Source organism: Chiroxiphia lanceolata, chromosome 4 (genome assembly GCF_009829145.1).
Source record: "Chiroxiphia lanceolata isolate bChiLan1 chromosome 4, bChiLan1.pri, whole genome shotgun sequence".
Lineage (NCBI taxonomy): Eukaryota > Metazoa > Chordata > Aves > Passeriformes > Pipridae > Chiroxiphia > Chiroxiphia lanceolata.
The window spans coordinates 33,630,167-33,653,121 of record NC_045640.1 but is presented as its reverse complement, the minus strand read 5'-3'; the positions used below and the strand labels follow the sequence as shown (position 1 = coordinate 33,653,121).

At 39.8% G+C, this 22,955-nt stretch overlaps 2 protein-coding genes across 4 annotated transcripts; one reads left to right on the top strand and one right to left on the bottom strand.

Moving 5' to 3' along the window:
- The first annotated feature begins 1,666 nt into the window (after window positions 1-1,666).
- On the top strand, window positions 1,667-4,407 carry ANKRD37 (ankyrin repeat domain 37). Its single transcript, XM_032686154.1, has 5 exons — window positions 1,667-1,818; window positions 2,259-2,411; window positions 3,066-3,157; window positions 3,668-3,888; window positions 4,159-4,407. The coding sequence occupies exons 1-5, from the start codon at window positions 1,792-1,794 to the stop codon at window positions 4,200-4,202; spliced, it is 537 nt and encodes a 178-aa protein (XP_032542045.1). The 5' UTR covers window positions 1,667-1,791; the 3' UTR covers window positions 4,203-4,407.
- UFSP2 (UFM1 specific peptidase 2) lies at window positions 2,668-19,804 on the bottom strand. 3 transcript variants are annotated; one of them, XM_032686151.1, is made up of 12 exons: window positions 19,737-19,804; window positions 17,620-17,698; window positions 15,738-15,918; window positions 15,594-15,660; window positions 15,116-15,273; window positions 14,100-14,292; window positions 12,539-12,685; window positions 11,922-12,086; window positions 10,444-10,568; window positions 8,241-8,317; window positions 6,453-6,577; window positions 2,668-5,026 (listed from the first exon to the last, which is right to left on the bottom strand). In XM_032686151.1, exons 1-12 carry the CDS (start codon window positions 19,782-19,784, stop codon window positions 4,940-4,942), a joined length of 1,452 nt encoding a protein of 483 aa, XP_032542042.1. In that variant the 5' UTR covers window positions 19,785-19,804; the 3' UTR covers window positions 2,668-4,939. The 3 variants fall into 3 exon arrangements, with proteins under 3 accessions (XP_032542042.1, XP_032542043.1, XP_032542044.1); XM_032686152.1 differs by having other exon boundaries at window positions 15,116-15,270; XM_032686153.1 differs by lacking the exon at window positions 19,737-19,804 and adding an exon at window positions 19,561-19,702.
- Window positions 19,805-22,955: the final 3,151 nt, after the last annotated feature.

The window sequence follows — 22,955 nt, the reverse complement described above, 5'->3', positions numbered from 1 at the left end:
TTCCATATGAAAGGAGAGGTAAAATCTGTCAGTACTGAAATAATTCTGCTGAATTGATACATCGCCTATCTACCTGAATTCTGCACCTTTAAAAGTGATACTGTATATGCTCATGTTCCAGTACTTAAGTAATTTATATTTTCTTTTCCAAAGGCAAAACAAGAGGTAATTGTCATCACGTTTCTGCATTCGTTTCAGAACTATATGTACCCTAAAGGGTAGAAGCCTGTTAGGTTTCTTTTCCTCTAATTCTGTTTATCAAAACCATGCAATTAATAATATTTTTTTTAATACATTACTTTTTTTTTTTTACGTAATGTTAACTTCCATAAGAAACATGTAGGCATCTGACAGATAAGAAAATACTGTAGTGCTAAGGAAACAGAATCGTGTACCTTTGGACACTGGGTTAGTATGCTCTGGTCTTCAGTCTTTTAATTGTGAAGCATGATTAGTACTAATTGAATCTTCTGTCAAATTGGATTTTACAGCATGGAAAGGAAGGGCAGTTGCTTTCAAACATAATCATTGCAAAGGCTGTCCATGCAAAATGAAGTTATGCAACTGTTTTTGGAAACTCAAAGCAGTCACTGATGGCGACTGTGGTTTCTCTGTGCAGAGGCATTAAGCCCTTCCACCCTTGCCTTTCCTGGCTGCCATGGGCACCGAGTACTACAGCTCTGTGAGGGGAAGGCAGGTTGCACCATGAAATGCCACTGCACCATGGTCAAAACAGATTCCAAGCACTTCTTTTTGATGGAAATGGCCTTTGAGTATGGCTGTGGCAGGTTCTGGTTTCCAGCACAGACAAGTCTATGGGTGGAAAGCCTGTTTGTGACCTTGGCTCACGTGGTCTGACCCTGTCTAGGACATTTTGAACTCAAGTCAGTGACAATCAAATCTGTGCTTCTTGCAAATGTGTTTTGAGCAGAGATGTAACAGGTAGCTGTGTCCACCTCCACCATCACCAGTTCTAGTCCTGCTGAGACTGGTGATGAACTTGCTGTGTGTTCACTGAAAGGGAGCCTGGGGTTTCATAGAGCGTGGCAGGTCTGGTCAGTCTCCCTGGCCTAGTGGCAGAGCTTGCGTAGGGGATTTCTTTATACTGACTTGAACTTTTTTCGGGGGAAATTCTAAATTAATCCTCTATTGCTTTCTTTCCTAGATCCAAGTCTGCCTTGGTTTTGCCTTCCCAATCCAGCAGTACCCCAAGGTAAGATGGCAGAACCTCACAGGAGGCTGTGCTTAGCAACAGCAAAACCAAGCAAACCAGTATGACACGTACACGGTTCGGTGGGCTCCCAGCTGCCAGCGGCAGGAGGGGTTTCCGGAGACCCCCGCTCCCGGCCAGTGCCGCAGCCGGTGTCAGGCTCCCCGGGAGCGGCAGCGGCGGGATGGCGGACACCGGTGGGATGGCGGACACCGGTGGGATGGCGGACACCGGTGGGATGGCGGGCGGGACGGCGCTCCCGCGGCTGCGAGTGTGTGCGGGACGTGCCGAGCCGCCTCGCGCCACATGGCCGCCCCCGCCGCTGCCCGCACAGCCACCGGCAGCGCGCCCCGGCCCCGGCCCCGCGGCGCCCCCGGGGCGGCCAATGGCGGCCGGGCGGGCGCTGCCGCTGCCTACGTGACGCGGCCGCGGGGGGCGGGGGCTGCGGCCGGAGCTGCCTGCGCGCGCGGCTGGAGAGGGGGTGGGCGGCCACAGCCCCGGAGCCGCCACAGCCCCGGAGCTCCGAAAGCCGCGGAGCCGCCGCAGCCCCGCCAGCCCGGCGCGCTCAGCAAAAGGAGGCGATGTTGATGCTGGACTGCAGTTTAGAGGTGAGGTTTGGGGAAGGTGGGTCTGTTGCTTTGTCTTACCGGGAGCCCAGACACGGAACAGGGTGAAGTGTACTTCACCTAAAACTGTTCGGAATGTTGGGGCGCTGCCGCCGTCGATCGGTATTTCCGATTATGAGATTAAAAGCCAAAAAAGTCATGCTTGGAGCTGTTTATTTTTTTTTAAAGGGAAGTTTCAAGGAACATGAAGGTCCGACGACGATTTGCGAGGGGGATGTTTCCTGCCATAATGCAGGATCTGCTGTGGCTTAAACTGGCAGTAACATTCTTTCTTTTCTTTTCTTTTCTTTTCTTTTCTTTTCTTTTCTTTTCTTTTCTTTTCTTTTCTTTTCTTTTCTTTTCTTTTCTTTCTTTTCTTTTCTTTTTCTTTTTTCTTTTCTTTTCCTTTTTTTCTTTGTCTTTTGATTTATTGTTTATTTCAGTCTGGTAGTTTCAGCAATCTGTTTGAGGCAGGAACCGGTGTGAACGCACCTGCAGATGCCTTTGGTCAGTCTCCAGCTCACTTGGCTGCTTGTGGTGGTGAAGCTTTTTTCCTACTTTGGCAACTACAGACAGGAGCAAATTTGAACCAACAGGTAAAAATACATAAGTTTCATTTCTTCCACTTCTAATCTGGTATGTTAGTAATTCCAGTTAATATTATTTACATAGTTTTTATCTAAGAGAGGTTATATAAACAGTTGTATGGCATGAGGTACCTGGGGTCACTTATTTTAGAGTAAGCTCTAGCATGAACCAGAAATCCTGTCTATATTGTGTTAGCAATTTCATTTGCTATAATAATGCAATTTTCACACAGTGCTGCATGCAGATTTCTAGAGAACTTAATTCTTTTACACAAAGGATTATTTATTTTTCCTCCAAAATTTTGTCCTTTGTACTTCCAGTACACATAAGGATTCTAGCTGCAAAGTTTAATTTACTTATACCTCTGAGCTGGTAGAAAGCTGTTGGTCACAGCAATCCCTGAATGATGCTCGAAGATGCTGTTAATCAGTGTACAGAGTGTATTCTGTGTAAATTATCTTTTAGAAGGCAAAGGTTAAAAAATTAGTATTGCAGGGGACAGCGTTTTTACTTTGTGGTGACGAATACACTAAACATTTAATGGCAGTTATCAAGTACACTCTCTCTCAACAGGCTGATATACACAGTCATTTTGAGGAACAAGATAGCTTTATCCCATTCCCCTTCTTCAAATGACTGCTATGTGTAAATTGTGTTTTTAGGATTGCCTTGGAGAAGCCCCAATTCATAAAGCAGCAAAAGCTGGAAGTTTGGAATGTCTCGCTCTCCTTGTTGCTGGCGATGCCAAAATTGAGTAAGTTGAGTTACATTTATTAATTTCAGTAACAGCATCAAAGGATGTGTATTTTACACGGTACTTCTACTTGTTCAGAATGTGCATGCTAAGGCTGCAAATATAGCATGACTACAGCATAAGAGCATTAAAAACTGAGATAAGCACCAAAGTAGCATGGACCATATGCTGTTATTTTGTTACATGTTAAATACCTCTGTAATAACTGCTGAGAGAATATTCCTGATCTTAATCTCTCCTTGTTAGTTTTCCATTCCAATGCTGTGCTCATCTTCTTCTTGCCTGTCTGATATGATAAGCCAATCCTAGTCTGATGACAAATTTATTTTAAAATAATTATTGTTGTATTTAATGCCACCCTCTGTATGAGCCCCATGCTATCCTTGACAAACCTTCTTGATATTGATTTTCTGTAGTTATTTTTATACATCTGTCTAAATATACCCCTTAATCAGTGGTTGCTCATAATATATATGCCAGTGTAATTGGTTATTGTTAACTCTGTTTCAGCTTGTGCAACAACAGTGGACAGACAGCAGCAGATCTTGCACTTGCTTATGGCTTTCTGGAATGTGCCAAGTTCCTCACGACAATTCAGACAATGAAACTGAAAGGACGGTGTGGCTACTTGCGAAGTGACAAACATGGCTTGCTGAGAGAGGATCCAACTGCACAGAAACAAGAAAGTAAAACCAGCAGATCCATAAGCAGGAAGAGGAGAAGATCAGATGGTGTGTAACACAGTTAGTTTAATACAATTCAGAATATTTTTCTAAATGTTTTCAGCTTCCAAGTAAATGGTTTTAGACACACAGCAGTTAGATATAGAAGCCTGCTAGTAAGGATGAACTTGCATAGGTAGTTAGGGTTATGGTCTTCTTGGAAACGGACAGTGCATGGGGAATGCCAGTGGAACGACTACTTTAACAAAGGGGAAAAAAAATAGGTACTCTTACTGGTGTACTGATGTAGAAGCTACAGACTTATTGTTGTTTATTCAGATGACAGATCTTGTTTCCTTGCTGCCAGAAGAAACAGCCTGTAATCCCAACATGAAATATGGGGAATCCAAAGTCTGAAGAAACATGACTGGATGACACATTGAGCAGCCAGATGTGTATGCTGGGACATTGTCTCCTTCTGAGAAGGAGGAAAGCTTGTTTATTGTTACTTCTTACAGAAGAATGTTGTGGTTCCCCCCCCAATAGTTGTATTCATACAGCTATAAATAAATCAGCATGTGACAATTATCTTGATTTTTTTTTTCTGTGTAAATATGAGAGCAGAATTCATAAAATTCAGTACATATAGCCACTTTTTTCCCACTCCCAGAAGGCCGTTATTGACAGTAGCAGCAGCAAACGATGCCTTTGAACAGATTCACAGTGCACAAGACAGCTGGCTGTGTAGAATCTGAAAGGCAGGGGACAGTTCATCTTTTCGTCATGAAAGAAATCCATAAAATAAAAGGATTGGGCATTTAATCTGTAAAGATTTTAGTGTAGCAAAAAATCCTATATAAACATAAAGTTGCCTTAGGGAAAAGAACAGATATTAGTTGCCTAATAAATGCATTTGTAAGGAATGCAGTTCACAGCAGATAACTCTCATTTCTAGAGGTTTCATTTAAAAAAAAAGTTTCTTAATTTAAATTACGCCAGCAACGTTTCTATTTCAACTGAGTTTTGATTGACTTAAAGCATTCTTTTGATAAATAACAGGACAGTTTTATCTAGATCAGCTAGTATTCTGGCATAGCATGTTCCAGCACAAGAGAGGAATTTAAATAGCTTTTGGTCGTTGAGGTAGGCACAGATTATAATAGGCGTCCTTGTTCCAAAACTCCGGGCCCTTCCATCCACAGCAGCCCTGTCCAAGAAAAAGCAAGATAGCTTTTAAATCTACTATGAATTCTAGTATTCTTACCTACTTCTATTGGATTTATTTTACTAATCATTTTACTAAGCTGTATGAATTCTTTTCAGATACCTATGGAATGCAATGACAATTTTCAGAAAGTTCCCTACATGCCTGGAAACACATGAATGGAAAATTTATAGCAGACTCTCTCTCCCTCTTCCTATCTCCCCAGCTTAGTTCCTAGAAGTATCGTCTCCTGCACTCCATGCCCCCTTCCCACTACCTCTTCTGCTGCTACAGAGAGATTAATATTATTCTAAAATCATTCTTGCAGTTCCCATTTCTCATCCTGAATCCTTGCCTTCTTTGGTAATAGCTGATATTTCAGCCCCAAGCAGAGCTTTCAATATCAGAAACTGTGCTGTTCATCCTGATTCTGCAGAAAAAAAAGCAGTCTAACAAAGCTCTTAAGTTTGCAGAGTACCACAGAATTACTGGAGATGTTTTTGAAGAAAACAGCTACAAAATGGCAGTCCACCTCAGTTCCTCCCCATCCACTTTTGATGAAGAAAGTAGGTTCTGCATGTATTCTATCCTCCTGGACCATTCTTAACAACTGTAGCTGTAACAGCCTTTGGTCCTACACATTCTTTGGAAATTGCTTCTGTTTTCATGTCAAGCTTTGATAATTACAGTCCAGCAAAATGTTTCTTAAAACAGCTTTTTCTGTTGGGCCCCACACATGGATATCAAATAGAGATTCAAAATAAAGGTTACTATTTGCAACTTAATATGAAGAACAGAGAAGAAATTGATTATGTAACACCTAAAGGAGATTTTATCCACTTTCACAATTTACATTTCTGACACTACAGTTACTGTTTTGTAATGCGCTGTGTCATCCCTTTTAGTGGCTATAAATGTGGAAATAATATTACATACCCTTTAGCTCTTTGGAGGTTTTTTCTTTAGAGTTCTCCCACATTTTTAAAACAGTTCAGTACCTGACCTTTAAACATAGTTCAAGGCCTGATCTGAGAATGCTTAGTGTTGGATTTTTAAAATAATTTTTAAAATTTAAAATAAATCGCTATCTTCTCTGCTTCATTTTCAGCATTTTACAGGCTGAACAGATTTTTCCGTTTCATTCAAAATACCAAACACAGTTATTGTATACACTACAGGGTAGAAGAGGGAGATGGGTTACTTCAGATAAAATGAAGAACAGTTGCTGATCTGATACATCTTCTCCAAAGACAGTAAGTTTCAGGAACTGCCAATAAGTACCATATAGAAGTATGCAGGTTAACTGGGATCAGCACTTCCTCCCTAAGGAACCGAGAAGCCACATAATGGCCAATTCGTATTTGGCCATACGTTACTTGATTTATGTATATACATAAATATGTGTGTATATATACGCATGAAGCCTCACCTTTTCCAAAACAGCATGCAGATCTTCTCCTCCGGTGTAATGTGGGTCTAGAATCAAATATTTTATTTGCCCTGTAATCTCATTCCAAGCCACTCCTAATATCGTGTGAGCTAAAACACCTCCACCTAAAATAGGAGAAACACAAATTGCTGAATTTTTTTTACTGAGATTGGCAAATGGGCAAGGCTTAAATAAAAATACATCAACACTTTCTACTAACGGATTAGCTTAGTTATCAAGATGATTCTGAAGCTGACCTACATAAGATTCTACACATTATTAAATAACGTATCTTTACTGCAACTAGGGAATATTAGTTGTAGTAAGTAAAGAATTTACTTCTCAAATTTCTTCCAAGTCAGCAAGGCAGGTTAAATCCTCAACACTTTCACCAGATGAAGTCAAGAGTATTTCAAACATCTGTTTTGCAGTTTTTCTTTAAAGAAACTTAACTGTATAAAAGAAATCTGGAAAACTTCCTGGTTGTAAAATGACTAAAGTTAGAACAGAAATCAGAATTGCTGGATAAGGTTTATCTGCTGTTTTCTACTAATTTACATCAATGGATATTAGGGGCAGAGTAGTAACTTCTGACTTTCTCTAGCTTGCAAACAGGAAAAAGGGATATTTTGATGAGATGGGCACAGATCAACTCTTGCACGTTTCTTTCAGGTAACATGAGAAGTTTATGCCCCTGCAATACTGTAGTAATGACTCCACACAACAGACAGGAATTGCAAAATCTACAAAAGAACACAACTAAAAACAACCCCCAAACAGCCAATCTCCATACCTCCAACAACAAAAAAAATTAAACCAACCTACAAGAGAGCATTACAAGGAAAAATAAGTTACAGCCTAAAAGATTTTTCAATACAGGATTCTAAATTCTTGAAATTCAGACAAAAAGGCTGCTGAAAGACAAAGAATATTTCATAGAATCATAAAATGCTTTGGGTTGGAAGGGACTGTAAATATCTTCTAGTTCTAACCCTGCTGCCATGGGCAGGGACATCTTCTACTATACCAGCTTGCTCAAAGCTCCACCCAACCTGGCCTTGAACACTCCCAGGCATGGGGGCATCCACAACTTCTCTGGGCAACCTGTTCCAGTGCCTCACCACGCTCACTTCTTTCTAACATATAATCTAAACCATCATCATACCAAAGCCTGGACTTCTGGGACCTCTAATTTGAGAAAGTAACACTATATTGTGGAGTATCAAATATGGATTGTAAAAATTGCTAAAATTAATTTTATTAAAGCTGAAAATAATAATATCAATATTACTAATTTTATAAACCACAGCTTGGAAATAGTTCGATTAAAGTTACAGTATTCTTAGGAGTGGCATTTACCTTAACAACATTTCAGATTATTAAAACTGGTCTTAAAAAAAATTTGGATAATATACTTCTCTTCCAAGCAAGAGAAACAGTATGCTTCTGTGAGGGGAAGTTTTGGGGAACTGTATGATCTTCTGTTCCTCTAGAGAGCAGAAGTCAGCTCTCAAGTTATGATTTAACAGCCATTTATAAAACCACCATTTAGATTGACTTTTGTTACCATGTTTAATACTGAGCTTGGGAGTAATACTGAATTAAAAGATATCAGACAGACTAAATTGTATCATTTTTGAAGCTACCTTGGGGAAACCATAATTTTTAATTCATCTACAGTTTTGATTAACTCTTGTACAGTAAATTGACCGGGTTCTAATTGAAATACAATTCAGCACAGGGAGGCCATGAACTTTCACTGGCTTTCTTCAATATTCAAGCACTTACCAATCATAATTGGAGTTCCCTCAGTCTTGAAATGATTAGCAAGCTCTCTTCCCTGCAATGCTAGTTCAGAACCCTGGCTAGGTAAGAAAAACAACAATAGATTTGTCATTCTCACTAGGCTTAATTCTCTAATTATCCATTATACTTGTTAATTGCATAGGTAACCGATTAGAAGGTCACTTGGATTATTACTGTGTAAACTTCCTGAGACAATGTGAAAAATGTTTTCTAATGCAACTCAGAGATCCTGGTTGGACCAATGAATCTGCTGTAAGCCTCATTGCCACTGTGGAGCATCTGGAGTCATCCAGCCTCTATAAAAGTGTCTGCTGCTCATCTCCCACAGTGGGGACAGCTGGTAAACCCCAACAGGTCCCTCCAAGTGGCTGAAAAAGAGGTTGGCCATATCTGTCAACAAGGGGAAGTCTGAAGTAACAACAAAAATAAGGACTTGATAAAGGTGCATATAATTACATCTCCTAAGGTAAGTTTCTACTGTAATTGTACAAGCAATTGCAATATTCATACCCACGTTGGCTTTGAAAACCAAATCTCAAATAACATTAGTAATCTGTTCAAAAGCAACACTGAACTTAGCTTTGTTATATTCTCCCCGCTTTCTTTTTCAACTACGTAGACCAACCACTAACAAAAGAAATCTAGATGTAAGAGAAAGGTGTGCACACAATGCATGCACAAACTCTAGGATTTGGAGCTGAAGACATATGTCTGACAGAGACTTATATTCCTCTTAGAAGACTGACAGTACTCCCAAAAGTGGTGACAAAAGCTAGGCAAGGAAATTAATACAGATATATTTAATATCATGTCATTATAGTTCTTCATAGAGTGGTTAAACTTTTTTAAAACCCAAAGAAAGCCTGCACACCTACTTCCCAAGTTCCTGGAGAGATGGATTAAATGCAGATAGAATACCAAACTGGAACTCTGGGAAATGGTGCATTTATGATAGTGGATCCAGGACCCACTACTAGTGTTGCTGGTGCAGCTGTGAAGTCTTATTTCCATTAAAGGTTAGAGGTGCTATGTGAAATAAACTCAAGACAAAAATGTCATCCACTGCCAGTGACCAGCTAAAAAAGATGCATAACATTTTCTTCTTCCCAGCAAGGTATTGATGTTGGTTTTTCATAATCCTGAAAAAAATTGGTGTTCCCTTGTGGCAACACTATAGGCAATTCTACTCAGTTCACAAAAGAATTTATTCTGTATTCTTATATACAGGAATAAAAATCTTCCTAATGGCAGGATCTGTCACAGCTATCATAAATAATAGCTGGATCATCTGCAAATACAAGCTCTGGAACAGAAACAAAGATTAAGATATTTAAGAACTGAGCTATTTTCCTAAGATTAAGAATCCCCATCACCATGCTTATTTAGAATATTTACAGCGGAATTTACTCTAAATACACAAGTAGTATTTTGACTTGAATTTTCATACGCACTATGTTGGTATATGTTCTTTATTTCATGACCATTTATCACAGCATGTTCAGGGATTTGTTAGTCTGCTTGGTTTTGCCTCTCTGATAAAAATCTGGTAATTTTACTTCTGATAAATGCTGAATATTATTCTTTTTGTCCAAAAATATCTTTGTAGGGTCCTTCATTGTCTATAAGATGATCAGATTGTCAGAATGAAAACAAATTCCTTGTTTTATTTGTCACACAAACCCAAAAAAGAGAACATTATTTCCAGGCTGCTCAGCAATTCGCCTCAACCCTCAGAAGTTAGCTCTGTGGACACAGCAATAATTTAGCAGTGTGCATTCAGTTCTCTGTGGCCACCAGACTGTTTGTCTGCTTCAAAAATGTGATGCAAAGGAATAGGCTGAGTTCCATATCAGTTTGCATATCATTAGGCAATTTATAGGATTAAGCACATCCAATGGGAGCCGCATTTGTAGCTTTATGAAACTGGGCAGTTGGCATATCCTTAAACAATTTATAGCAACTGGAAACTGAAACCCCAAGCCTGCAAGAAATTTAACACCACCTTTATCTGTAAGCATTTAGCAAAAAATAAAGGAGGAATATAAGGCTTATGAACAAAGAACCCTTAAAGGATTTATCTCTTTAATTATTCCCGTTCCCCCAACCACTGTAATCATAATTTGCTTTTTATGGCATTCAGTCTTTTTAACAATTACTGAGCTACTAAACAGTTAATGATTCTTACCTGACAAATAATATTTTGGATGTTATTCCAAAAAGCTGATTCAGAACAAGCTGTACCTCAATTGAACCAATCCATTGCTGTGATCCAACAAATGCTGCAGGCTTGTCTCCAGCATCAACCAGTGCCTTTGCAACATCATGATGAAGAAGAAAAACAAACAGCAACAACATATAGTAGGGAATTCCACCACATTTTTGTGAATAAAGTTGGTTTACATTTATGGAAATGTGTTTTGAACCTAGCCAGTCCAAAGCAGAAAATACGTATCAAATACATTCACTGGGGTTCTGTTTTGGAAATGTCCCTTTAAGCAGTAACACAGAACAGTGTCCATAAGCACAGACTACAAACCCAGGTCCACAGGCAGACTTCAAGCTGGGATGGTGAGCACTGAGCTCTCTAATAATGCATCATTTGGACACTGCAGAAGCCACTTCATAGACTGAAGGGCTTGGATTCCTATTCAAAGCATCTCAGAAAAGGATCCATAAAACAGTGCTCTGAGAAAGAGGCCACTGAAATACACCAAAAGTTGTGGTTTATTTTAAACTCTTCTCTGTTCTGAGGCTTATATGTTACATGCAGCACTTGAGAGGGTCCTTTTCTGCTCAGGATACAAAGCCCACAAAATCTCCTGCAGGCTACTGCTCTCTTCTAAATGCCTAAAAATATTATAGGAGTGCAGAGACTTTAGGAGCTTTTAGCTTTAGATCTGGTCTGAGCAACGTTCAGGAAATGCAGTTTTACCTTTAGTGTTCACATCCTTGCTAGGTAGGATGAAAGTTGTTTTATGAACTGGATTAAACTTTGCTAAAGATGTTCAGCTAACTAATAGAACACAAAGAACTACTTTTAAAAGATGGAAGATAACTGCAGAATTTCTGGATAGGCACACAGTATTAGTTACTCAAGCCTACAGTTTTTCTTCAGTGCTCTTAAGAGAAATGAACACATTCAGGTATGTAGTTGAATTCAAAACAGAAAAAGAAGTGAAGGAGAATTAAAAAATCAGGAAAAGCATACTGCTCTCAAAGGCAAATTTGCAAAAGGCGTCAGTAAATTCATGCATAGCATCTGGGGACTAATCCAACTGTCACTGAATACAAAAGTCAGTTTTAAAACTGATTTTAGTATGACACACTGGGTTCTTTGTTCTCTTTTCATTTGGCAAAAACACTGAAAATGTCATAATCTCAGCTTCTAAAAGAACATTAATCCAAGGAAACATTTAAAAGACTATTTTAAGGAGTCTTATTTGTACAGATAATGTCATTTGACAGTGATAAACATTTGGAGACAGATCTCCTATAATAAAACTTGTTAAAAACAGTAACTCAGAACCACTAGTTCAATTTAAGAGATAAATTAAAAATATCACACAAATCAAAATATATGGATTGGATCTTTAAAAAATAATCTACACAAATACTTCTAGACAAATATGCATAAAATAATGAATCTCCTTAAATGGTCTATACCTGTTGAATTTCCTTGTGTGTTGGTATAGGTCTATCAATGTAACCTTGGTGCTTGAACCAAGAGCAGATTGTCTGCAAAGACCTGTAGGCACAGCCCCAACCACTGTCATCAGTCCGATCCTGCATATAGTGGTGATAACTATACACACCATGTACTAAATAAACCTGCACAGAAAGAGATAACACAAAAGAATCTGATCACACTCGCATCACTTTTCAGAGATGCCATATGACCTGTCACTTGCACTGAAAAAGTTTTCAGCTGAGGACTGCAAATCTTTGGAAGAATCAAAGGGCCATTATTCACACATGATTACTCCTCCTGGTTTTGTCTCGTAAACATCTCTGTTCATGTTTCTTGTCCTGGTTCTAAGAAACTTTTAAAGTACATGCTAAAAATGTGCACATCCTTTTCCAAGAAAATCCAATTTCTTTGGGACAAATATAGCAAACTAAAGCAATGCCATTTTGCGCAGAGAAGCCCTTTGATTTAAAAGGCTGGGCCAATTATTTCACTTTCTCATCTACTCAACACTGAAGATCTAAGTTACTGCTTTTAATAACAAACTCAAGTAAAATAAAAAGTACTTTCTGACAAATGTTCAACTTAAACTTACCATACCAGGCTCCATACCAGGTGAATTAAGATGTAAGTGTGGATTTCTGAGATATCCATCTTTATATGGTTCATCTGGAAAATGATAAGCATTTGCTCTCTTGAAATATGGTCTGTCACAAGGCAGATTGTATAACCCATGCAATTCCTACATGCAAGTTCGAATAAAAATAAAGAGCACAATTCAAATTTTGGATTACAAGAAAGATCAAATTGTAAGTAGCAATAAAGACATATATATAATTTTAACAGCATAGCTTAGCAAATTATTAAAATATGCTTAACTAAACATTCAGCATGTATGTTTACTACTAGATCTCACGTCTCAAAGGAAGCTCATGCAGGCTTACCTCCTGTCTAAAGGGCCCACTGTTTTATGTAGTCCTGTTACATAATGCCTGCCACTGGAGCCCCACTGAAGATACCATGAGTGACAAGTTTGTTATGGAAGTATGATAAAATACATCACAGAAAAGAATTACAGTTTTATCTATGTAGTAGTGTAGATAGATACACACACTGAATTATAATCTTAACTAATACTGAAGACACACAAATACCTTGTATTGAGACACACTAAAGATACTGAGCTTATGGCTCAAGCAGATTCAGTCTATTTTTAAATCTCTTAAGCCCTGTTTATAACACAGCAGCCACAGTTAAAGAGATATACTGTCTTATTTCACAGAGCTTAAAAGTGAAAGGAATGATGAGATCATCTAGGATAATGTGTGTAACACAGGTAATACATTTTAGGCAGAGGTAACACTTTCCATCAGTGGGTAAGAGTGAACAACAGACAGCAGGAAAGACAGTGTGGCACCAGTGCCTGAGGCCTCTGCAAATGCAAGGCTAGATTAGCTTTTATAGACCCAGTAATGCTTCACACAGAAGAAAATGAAAAATCACCACAGTTTCTACATCTCTAAGATGGCAGAATATTCTTTCCCAGCTCTCAGTATGTGTGACCTGGTTGAACTCAGTCTCAATCTGAAGGTTCTGCCCCATCACAACATTCTTCCACCTCATCCTCCTTTTTCTAGATGTGCCAACCCAGAAGGCAAAAACAACCCAAAAGCTAGCTAAGCCTGGTCAGCTGTAAGCCACAAAAAGCAGCCCACTCCAAACAAACAGACAAAAACCCCACAAAATGCCAAGAAAGAAACCAAACCAAACAAACCCTCCCAGCATTAACCCTTTCAGGACATGTGTTAAAGCCTGAATGTAGAAAAACGCTACACATAATCTGATATTCTATCATGGAACTGGAGAAATTCAAAGAATACTGTACTGGATAGATAAAATCTACCTAATCCAAATTTTATGTACTTTTAGTTTCTATTGTTCTCTTACGAAAATGAGATCTGGCACATATTTTATAAAACAACTTCTAATAAATCAAGCTTCCACATTCAGTATGCTGCTTTGGTTACAATAAAAATAAATTTAAAAAAAATAACATTATCTGTTATTATTTATTCTACATTGACTAAATGAAAAGCTTTACCACTGCTTCAATTACAACAATTAAAAATAAAAATAAAACTGTTAGTTGGCTTTACCTTTCTGTAACTTTCCAACTGATCATCTGAAATACCTGTAGGGTATGAGATTGTTACAAGATGATTTTTTCCTGGTAACATGAAATGAAATTGTTCTGGTACCACAATTGATGTTCCTTTCACGTATTTCATGATACATCTTTCCATGTCATCTAATTGCCCATGAATTGCTTTCACCAGGAGATTTTGTACCCTGCAAAGTCCAAAGGAGAATATTAAAAAAGCAGAGCAGCGATGGTGGATCATTTTCTCTCAAGTTATGCAATACTTATATGCGTATCTGCACCTGGTCAGATGAATGTACTACTTTCCTGCTTCTGCTCCCACAGGCAAAGGCAGAGCCTCACCATGCTTTAGTCAAGGCATGTCTGCACACAGAAACCAGTCCCTAGTGATTCAATCCTCCAAAGTGCAGGTATGCTGTTTTTTATCAGAAACACAACTATTATGAGCATTTGCCAAAATAAAAATTACACATATGACTACATGGGGGTTTTTTTGTTTGGTTGGTTTGGTTTGGGATTTTTTTTCTTTTTTTTTTTTTTCCATTTTATCCACCCCATTTAGTATTGTTCAGAGTCAAATCCTATGGGAAAAATACAAGGAAAAAATACAGAGGGAGCTTCAAACGTTTTCCATCTGCACCTACCCAGCTGCAGTCCCTAGTGTAGGGCTGAGATTAGAAAGACTCATCAAATAAACCCCAACTCTCACTTTTATACACCTCACATACTTACAAGAATTTTTAGAACATTTCCCTGCCTTTCTCATTGCTAAGTAATAGTTATGAGTTATCAAATCTATCAGACATTGATGCAGGCAGCAAAAGGATTGTTCTCAAGATTAGTAAAGCTAACAGCTGTCTACATGAGCTTTTATTATTTACACAGTTAAAATTCCACTCTAAATATACTATATACTTTTCATTAAAATAATGAGTGATATAGTTTTACTTCATTACTTCAAGAAAAAGCAGAAATGAAGCTGAAAAATTACAAGTTCAGGATAACACTTACTTTCCCCACGTTTCTTCTGGAGAAACAGATACAACAACATCAACTGGTAATGTCATATTTATGTAGTGGTGTTCCTTATTTTCCCTTTCAATGACTGGAGCCAAAGCAGCTAAAGAAGATGTCATTTCCAACATGAGGTCTACATTGACTATCTGCTGCTGCAGAGAATAAAGACACCAATAGGACATCTGCAACTACACATGCATCAAGTAGGCAAAAGAAAGATTGTACATATTTGGTATCAAACTCAGTAATGAAATACCTGGGTTAAAAAAAAAGCTAGTAACATCAAACTTCTACGTGCTGATCTACCATAGGTGGACCTCTGCACTCACATTGAGTCTCAATGACTTTAAAATGATTCTTTTAACTCATGTCAATGTCTATTTGTGCACAAAAAAGCCCAGGGAGGGCAAGTCTGAAAATGTTTAAACGATAAATTGTCTCACATAATTTTTTACTGGGGTGAGAGACATACCGTATCTTGTAACTTCTTATCCTTCTTTTTGCCAAGCTTTCGTTTGGTCTCGTCATCTTGATCAAATCTGAAGTATCAACAGAAAGAGAAATTACTATAATAAGAAATTCATCTGCTATTCCCCCCAATTTTTAATATACTCACTGGATAAATCGTGTTATCTCCTTACACGCAGACTCATCAGTCAGATCTGGAACTGTGGTCATACCATTGTTAGGCCACACATACACTGAACTGTGGCAAACTCTTAATACAAGAACCTCTGAGGACAATTTGTTTGCAAGATCACTGAAAACATATCCTAATGCCTTTTTTGTTGATGCCTCTGAAACACAATAAGGATACAATTAGACTAGAAAATTTCCTTGCTCTTTTTTTTATAGCTGCTGGGCATACATTAAAAAAAGGTTTTAACTTGGAATAAAAACCTAAATGCTGTTAGGATGAGAAAAATGACTAGGTAAACAAAAACTGATGTAAGATTTCACTTAGCAGGTCTGCCTCAAACATTCATACTCATACCTCCTTGAACAAAAGTTCTCTTTTCTCTCAGGTGTCATATATGAAGAGCTGAATGAATTACAGAAGAATAACCTATTCTGCAGTCAATTCTCAGATCTATAATTCTTAACCAAGCCTACAGTTGCAAACAAACTTCTACGTACAAACTTTTAACTAAATCCCGGAAAGATTCAACCTGAGTCACATGTTTCTGACTTCATATCATCGTTCAGAAATACAAACAGACTAAATGTTTGGAAAAGCAGAGCCTACATTCCAACTGAAGACCAAGTTCTGGCCAAAATAAACCTGCAACTGTAACCCTGGTCTGCCTTAAACTTTATTACTGGTATAGACAGTTGGCTTTCAGAGCTTGACTTGACCATTTAAGTTTTATCCACACCTTACAACCTGAACCAATACTGCACATGACAAAGCAACTTTTGCACATTACCCACATTTTTTCTTCACTGAGGAGGTTAAAGACCTTTGCTTAGAATACAAAATGTTAAAAAATGCCTAACAAGTCACTAAAGACTATATTGTATATCTTTAATCCTTTAACTTCAATTTGGTAAGTATTAGATAACTTTTGCACTAGAAGTATGTAAAAACTACAGTATTAGAAAAGTCAGAGGAAAACTGCTCCAAAAGAAAAACCTACTGCCTTCAAAAGGAATGGTGTGTCATATTTACACATTAAGAGCTGTGAATACCATGCATCTGGACAATTCAAATACCACTCTGCTTCACTGCGGTTAAAGTTCACTACACTGTAAACTAAGCCAAATAAACAGCCCTTCTTTGAGGATGCAACTCACAAAATGTTGCTTTGCATTAGGCCAATCTATTCCACACTTCCGCTGCACATCACGACCTCAAATAAGCCCAAATTCCTTTTCAAGGTTCACTAACATGGAATTCAGTGTCTCTAGTAGAGACTTGTCTTTTAAAACGCAGAATGAGTGACATTTGAACTAAAGACAACCTCCTTCCACATTCCGCCCTATGACAGCTCAATAGGTCGCTGATAGCTTTGAGCTGACTTTCTGAGGAGGATGTCACATTACTGTAACAGTGTGGGACTAGAGGAGCCCCTTAACACCATATGGACTAGTCCCTTGTTATCACTTGGAATTGCCATAGCCAATCCCACCTAAATTCAGTAGGCTGACTAGTTGACTTATTCCCCTTCTCTATTTCTCTAGGAAGACTGGACCACAGTCCCAAAACTGTATTAATACAATCTTGTTATAACCAAATTCATTGTCATTAAATTATTCTCTGTCTGCTTAGAATTTCAGGGTAAACTTTGGAGTCAAGCTGAAAATAAAAAACATATGATGGAAAAAGATTGTCAGAAAATTTACGGAGATAAAGAATAACATTTTGCATACTTAATTGTTACAGGTTTTGGAAGAAGCACTTAACAGCTGGTGAAATGCAAACAAAATAAATATCTTAACTAGTTTATTAATAGAAGTTTATATAAATACTAAGAAATCTATCAGTCTAATAGACACACCATCAGTAGTTGCTAGCTGAAATGCAAGATCCAAGCCTCCTCTTATTCTGAAGAGTATATCCATAGCGTCTAGAATTACCTAAGGAGAAAAAAGAAGCAATGAAAATGAATAGCCACTTCAACATGCCTTCTCTCGAGCCACAACTGACTCCTGTTTTACCACAGTATGCCAGCACACCAGAAATTATTGCAACTGCTCTGGTTACAAGAGGCCAGTGAATAAATAGGGAAGTGAGTGGCACAGCAGCACACAGTTGCTGGAGCCAGTACCTGAATTACATGAGTACTGCTACAAACACAGTCCTTAGAACACATTTCCTGCCTAAACAAAAAAAATTGTAATTTTATACTTCTACCATTTAGAAATACTTTGGGTAAAATGTCTTTTTTTCAATCCAAATGTTGTATTTCCCATAATATAAGTCTTCTTCTAGCTCAAGTAAACCAAGGACTGCTCTAAGCAGAAAGGTAATTAGGCACATCTGTAAGTATGCATTCATCTTGGTTAGGAAATCACAGCTTTACGAGAAGGAGAAAAAAAAGGGGGGCAGACACATACACAACCTGTAGAACTACAGCCAAGTTTCACATTTGACAGGAGAGCCACATATGCCAGCACAGAGATCACCCAGCTGTTTGCCCCCTTACAAAGTCCCCACTTTGTGTCCTCAGAACTGCTCATTGCAGACATTTTAACATGAACTTCATCAGAGAACTCATGCAGATGGAAACCCATCCTCTTATTGACAGAAGACAGATCAATTCCCAGTCACGTTCAACATAGTGGTACAAAAACAGCTGTGGCAGTGCAGAGAGGAACAAAAGGTGACAGCCCAGATGAGTGTGGGTATTCCTCAATCTAAGTCCAAAAAGAAATGCTTCACAACCTTAATTGCTCTAACCCCCCCACCAAACACCTATAAGAATAATTACACTATGACCCTTTGGAAAGCCTTATCACATAACTGTTTACTTACAAAGTATGAGAGACTTCCAGGTGCAATGTTAGTGTTACTCATGAAAGAAACAAACCATAGGACTAACTTTCTTTCCATTAAAAATATTCTGAAGAGAAATATGCAAGATATGCATACCTGATGAAAATACAATCATCTACTACACTTTTAGTTGTGGGCAAAGGATTTTCACGTTTCAGTGACTCTGGAGCACCAAAGTTCTACAATAAAGAGTTTGGTTCCTGAAGCCTAACTATGAAGTATTTTAGATAATATAGTTATCTACATTAATAGGGTCTTGGAGTGTAGGATCCACAAGTGCCTGAAAGAATATTTGCATGGTTGATGTGAAAGACCCTTCTATTTGAATTATTATTATGCAAGAATAACATCCATGAATAAGAAGCAGAGCTTTGCAAAAGGAGGAAGAGAGGATCTAGCCTTTTGATAGCGGCTCCTCATGGATGATCACAGAATGGGTCAGGTTGGAAGGGACCACAGTGGGTCACGTGGTCCAATCTCCCTGCCCAAGCAGGATTGTCCTAGAGGACATTGCACAGAATTGCCTGCAGACAGTTCGCGAGTATCTCCAGTGAGGGAGACTCCACAGCCTCTCTGGGCAACCTGTTCCAGTGCACAGTCACCTGTACAGTAAAGAAGTTCTTCCTCGTGCTCAGGTGGAACATCCTATGCATCAGTTTCTGCCCGTTGCCTCTTGTCCTATTGCTTGGCACCACCGAAAAGAACCTGGCTCTCTCATGATGAGGTCTTCCGCCAAATCCCTGACCAAAGCCACGCAGACCGAGACCCCCAGGGCGATGAGGAACAGCAGCTGCCAGCGGGGAGGAGGAGGCGGCAGCTCGGGAGGCGCCGCTGCCCCCGTCTGACACAAGCCAGGCCCTGCGGAGAGGGGCCCGAGGGGCCTCGACACCTCTCTCCGAGGTGCCCCTGGGGCTGGAGGCCCAAACGCCGCCGCCAAAGCCACCTGGCAGTGGGGACACAGCTCCCAGCCCGCCAGAGCACAGGGCGGGCAGCCCCGGCGGGAGCACTCCCGTCCCCGCCGAGGACGGACGGACGAACACTAACCCATCCACCCACCCATCCCTACCCCCAGGGAAGGGGAGATGAGGGGAGGGGAAAGGAGGGGAGGGGCGGACTCACCACGTCCGTCAGAGCCGCCGCGGGGGCCGGGCCCGGGCGCGGGCGCATCCTCGTGGCGCACGCGCGCTCCCGCCTGTAAGGGGCGGGGAGCAGCTCCCGGTGCCGGCGCGTCCCCGCCTCCCCGGCCGCGCCCCCGCGCTACGGCTGCGGCTGCGGCCGTCGACCTAGGCCCTTTCTCGTACGGCCGGGCAGGACGGGCCGCGGTGCCGCACGGTTCCCTATGGAGTCACTCCCCCCCTTCCCTTCCCCTTCCCCTTTCCCATCCCCTCCCCTCCCCTCTTCCCGGCACTGCGGCAGAGTGCCTAGAGCTGAGCCGCCTTTAGCTCGGGCCACCGTAGCTGCACTGAGCCCAGTGCGTCTGCGGGAAGAATACCTCCTCACTATTTCTGCAAATTCCTTGGAAGACGCTCCAAAATCCCTCTTGCCCGCCTTCTGCTTTGCATTACTGCTACTTCCAGGCCAGGCTTGTCCCCATCCACCTTCTCGGTCGCATCAAGCTGCTGAGGTCCAGAAGTCGTCCCCATTAATCCCTCGATCAGTGCTCTATGCGTTACCCTGTAGAATTTAATTCCAGGTCTGTTTATTTTCGATAAATTATTCCTGTCCTCCCCCTCAAAAATGCCAACTAGCTTCTTAACAGCGAACCCTTCAGCTGGTCTGCAGAGATCAGTTTTCTGTCATCTGTGGTTGTTTCTTTCTCTGCTGTCACCTGCCCTTGGGTTCCTCACCCAGCATCTCTAACTACCAACATTTGAAGAACAGCACTGAGGTTACCCAATGAAGCTTCACTGTGTGAACCTCCACACATTGCAAAAAACCAAACCAAACAAAAAAACCCCCCAAACCAACCCCAAACAAACAAACAAACCACCCCCCCAAAAAACCAAAACAACAAACTCCAAAACAAAAACAAACCCCCAAACTTCAAACTTTTTAAAACTTCTGCATACTGTCTATCTCAGGTGCTTAGCACAAGCAAAATGTGCCTCGACCTTCCATTGTACGCAGTATTCCAACATGTTACAATAAAATGTATAAAATCTATTTTATTAGATGTATTTCCACTGCTGTGATGCTGCGGCTTTTCTGCTCTGCACCCGCGACAGACATGGCTAATGTGTGATATGAATCTCTTGGAGCTTTCTGTTGGATATTCATGTGGTTTAATCCCAGCCAGCAGCCAAGGCCCACACAGCCACTTGCTCACCCTCCCACCAGCAAAACTGGGGAGAGAATCAGAGAAATGAAAGCTTGTGGGTTGAGTTAAAGACAGTTTATTAGGCAAAGCAAAAGACACACACAGAGGCAAAGCAAAACAAGGAATTAATTCACTGCTTCCCATGGGTAGGCAGCCATCTCCAGGAAAGCAGGGCCGCATCGCGTGTAATGATTACTTAGGAAGACAAACGCCATCACTCCAAATACCCCTCTTCTTTCCCCCACTTGATGTCCTGACCATGATGTCCTATGGTGTGGAATATCTCTTTGGTCAGCTGGGGTCATCTATCCTGGCTGTGTTTCCTCCCAGCTTCCTCTGCACCCTCAGTCTCCTCACCAGTGTGGCAGTAGGAAAAGCAGAAAAGGCCTTGGCTCTGTGTGAGCACTGCTCAGCAAAAACAAAAGACATCTGTACATTATCAACTCTGTGTTCAGCATAAATCCAAAACACAGCCCCATAGTAGCCACAGGGAAGAAAATGAACTCTACCCTAGCCAAAACCAGCAGAGTTATAAGTGTGCTATTTCTGATGGGACAGACTATGTGTGAACTCTGTATTCAAAACCTTCTGTGGCTATTTTAGATGTGGATTTGTCAGCTCTTATAGAAATAGGAGGCTTATATGTGTACTTCAGTCCACAACTGAAAGCAATGAAAGATACATTCTTACTGGAAAGAAGTTTTATACTAGTTCAGGAAAGAAAGGAACTGGATATGGGTAACTTCACAGTATTGCTTCTTGCAGAGTATTTATTAAATGGTTCTTGAGGTCTGAACTCCCAAGTAATGAATTTTGGTTTTATGTTTATGCAGATCTTACCATAGATGAACATGAACCTGATGAAGTAGAAAGAATAAGTGCAAAGGTAAAAATATTTTGGTTTAGTATGTGTTAGTGATATGATTATTTATTACTAATAAGTAAATGTAAACTAATAAGTTTAAATTAACTTTTTTTTTTCCCTGTGGATTTCCTTTAGCTTTAAATCACTAATGTTTATTTATGAAGAGGAGAAGGGAAAACAAATTAATAACCATTTTGTATAAAAAAAGTTTAGATATTGTTCATTTACTATTTTTTCTTTGAGACATTTGGCAGTATCCCACACAAGTTAAGGATTTTACCTTAATTTTTTATTTGGAGACTTAAACCACAATGCCATAATGACCAAACAGTGCCAAAACTGAAAGCACAATAATATTTCTATGTTGTTGTCAGAAGAATGGGACCGCATTATCCTAGATGCTATATAAAAAAAAATTGTCCCTTTTTTCATGTAAGTTCATAAATCTAATAAATCTTGTAAATTTGCTTGCATTGGTTCTAGTTATCCTGTGTATTGTCAACATATGTAATGAAAAATGGCAGTAGGAGGACATTTTTGGTCTAGGGTGAGAAGAAGAAATAATTCAGCTGCTTGCAGTTGAGACAAATTCAGAGACAAAGCTAAGTATCCAGTGCAGAAAATAAGAATGGAGAAAAGAGGCAGGTGGGATTGTTTCAGCTGGATAGAAAGAAAGGGAATTTGCTGAGACATTGACATGCATTACCAGCTGATACTGTATTACTTATGGTACATTTTATGCTTGTCTTTTAATTTTTAGTAATGTTTTAACCTGCTTTATTTAAATGGAATCTGATAAGAATAGGCATCATCTCCCATGGTAGAAGGAACCAATTCCTAGAGAAGTTCAGCTTAGTAAGGAGCTCAGAATCTGGGAAACATAGGGGCCAGGGTTCACCAGTATGAGCAGCTGGGATGCACGCAGGCAGAATCTTCAGGTGTGTATCTTCAGGGCATGTGTGCCCAAGATACAGTAAGCAGTACTGTTAGGCACATCTCGGATGCATAGTGCTCTTCATGACCTTTTTCTTCCATATTTCCATAATGTTTGTTGTTCTTTCTGGTCAGTGAATGAATCTATGTTCCATTATACATGGAGGGTATATAAAATACCTTGATCATCAAACAAAAGCAAAGAAAGTTAAACATTCTCCAA

Bases quoted from the DNA above. Each gene is read 5' to 3' on its own strand.
- UFSP2 (XM_032686151.1), bottom strand. From the start codon at position 19,784: ATGCGCCCGCGCCCGGGCCCGGCCCCCGCGGCGGCTCTGACGGACGTG. The intron at 17,699-19,736 runs GTGAGTCCGCCC...TTTTCTCCTTAG, and splicing joins CGGCGGCTCTGACGGACGTG to GTAATTCTAGACGCTATGGA. The intron at 6,578-8,240 runs GTAAGTGCTTGA...CTCCTATTTTAG, and splicing joins GGGAACTCCAATTATGATTG to GTGGAGGTGTTTTAGCTCAC.
- ANKRD37 (XM_032686154.1), top strand. From the start codon at position 1,792: ATGTTGATGCTGGACTGCAGTTTAGAG. The intron at 2,412-3,065 runs GTAAAAATACAT...TTGTGTTTTTAG, and splicing joins GAGCAAATTTGAACCAACAG to GATTGCCTTGGAGAAGCCCC. The intron at 3,158-3,667 runs GTAAGTTGAGTT...ACTCTGTTTCAG, and splicing joins GCTGGCGATGCCAAAATTGA to CTTGTGCAACAACAGTGGAC.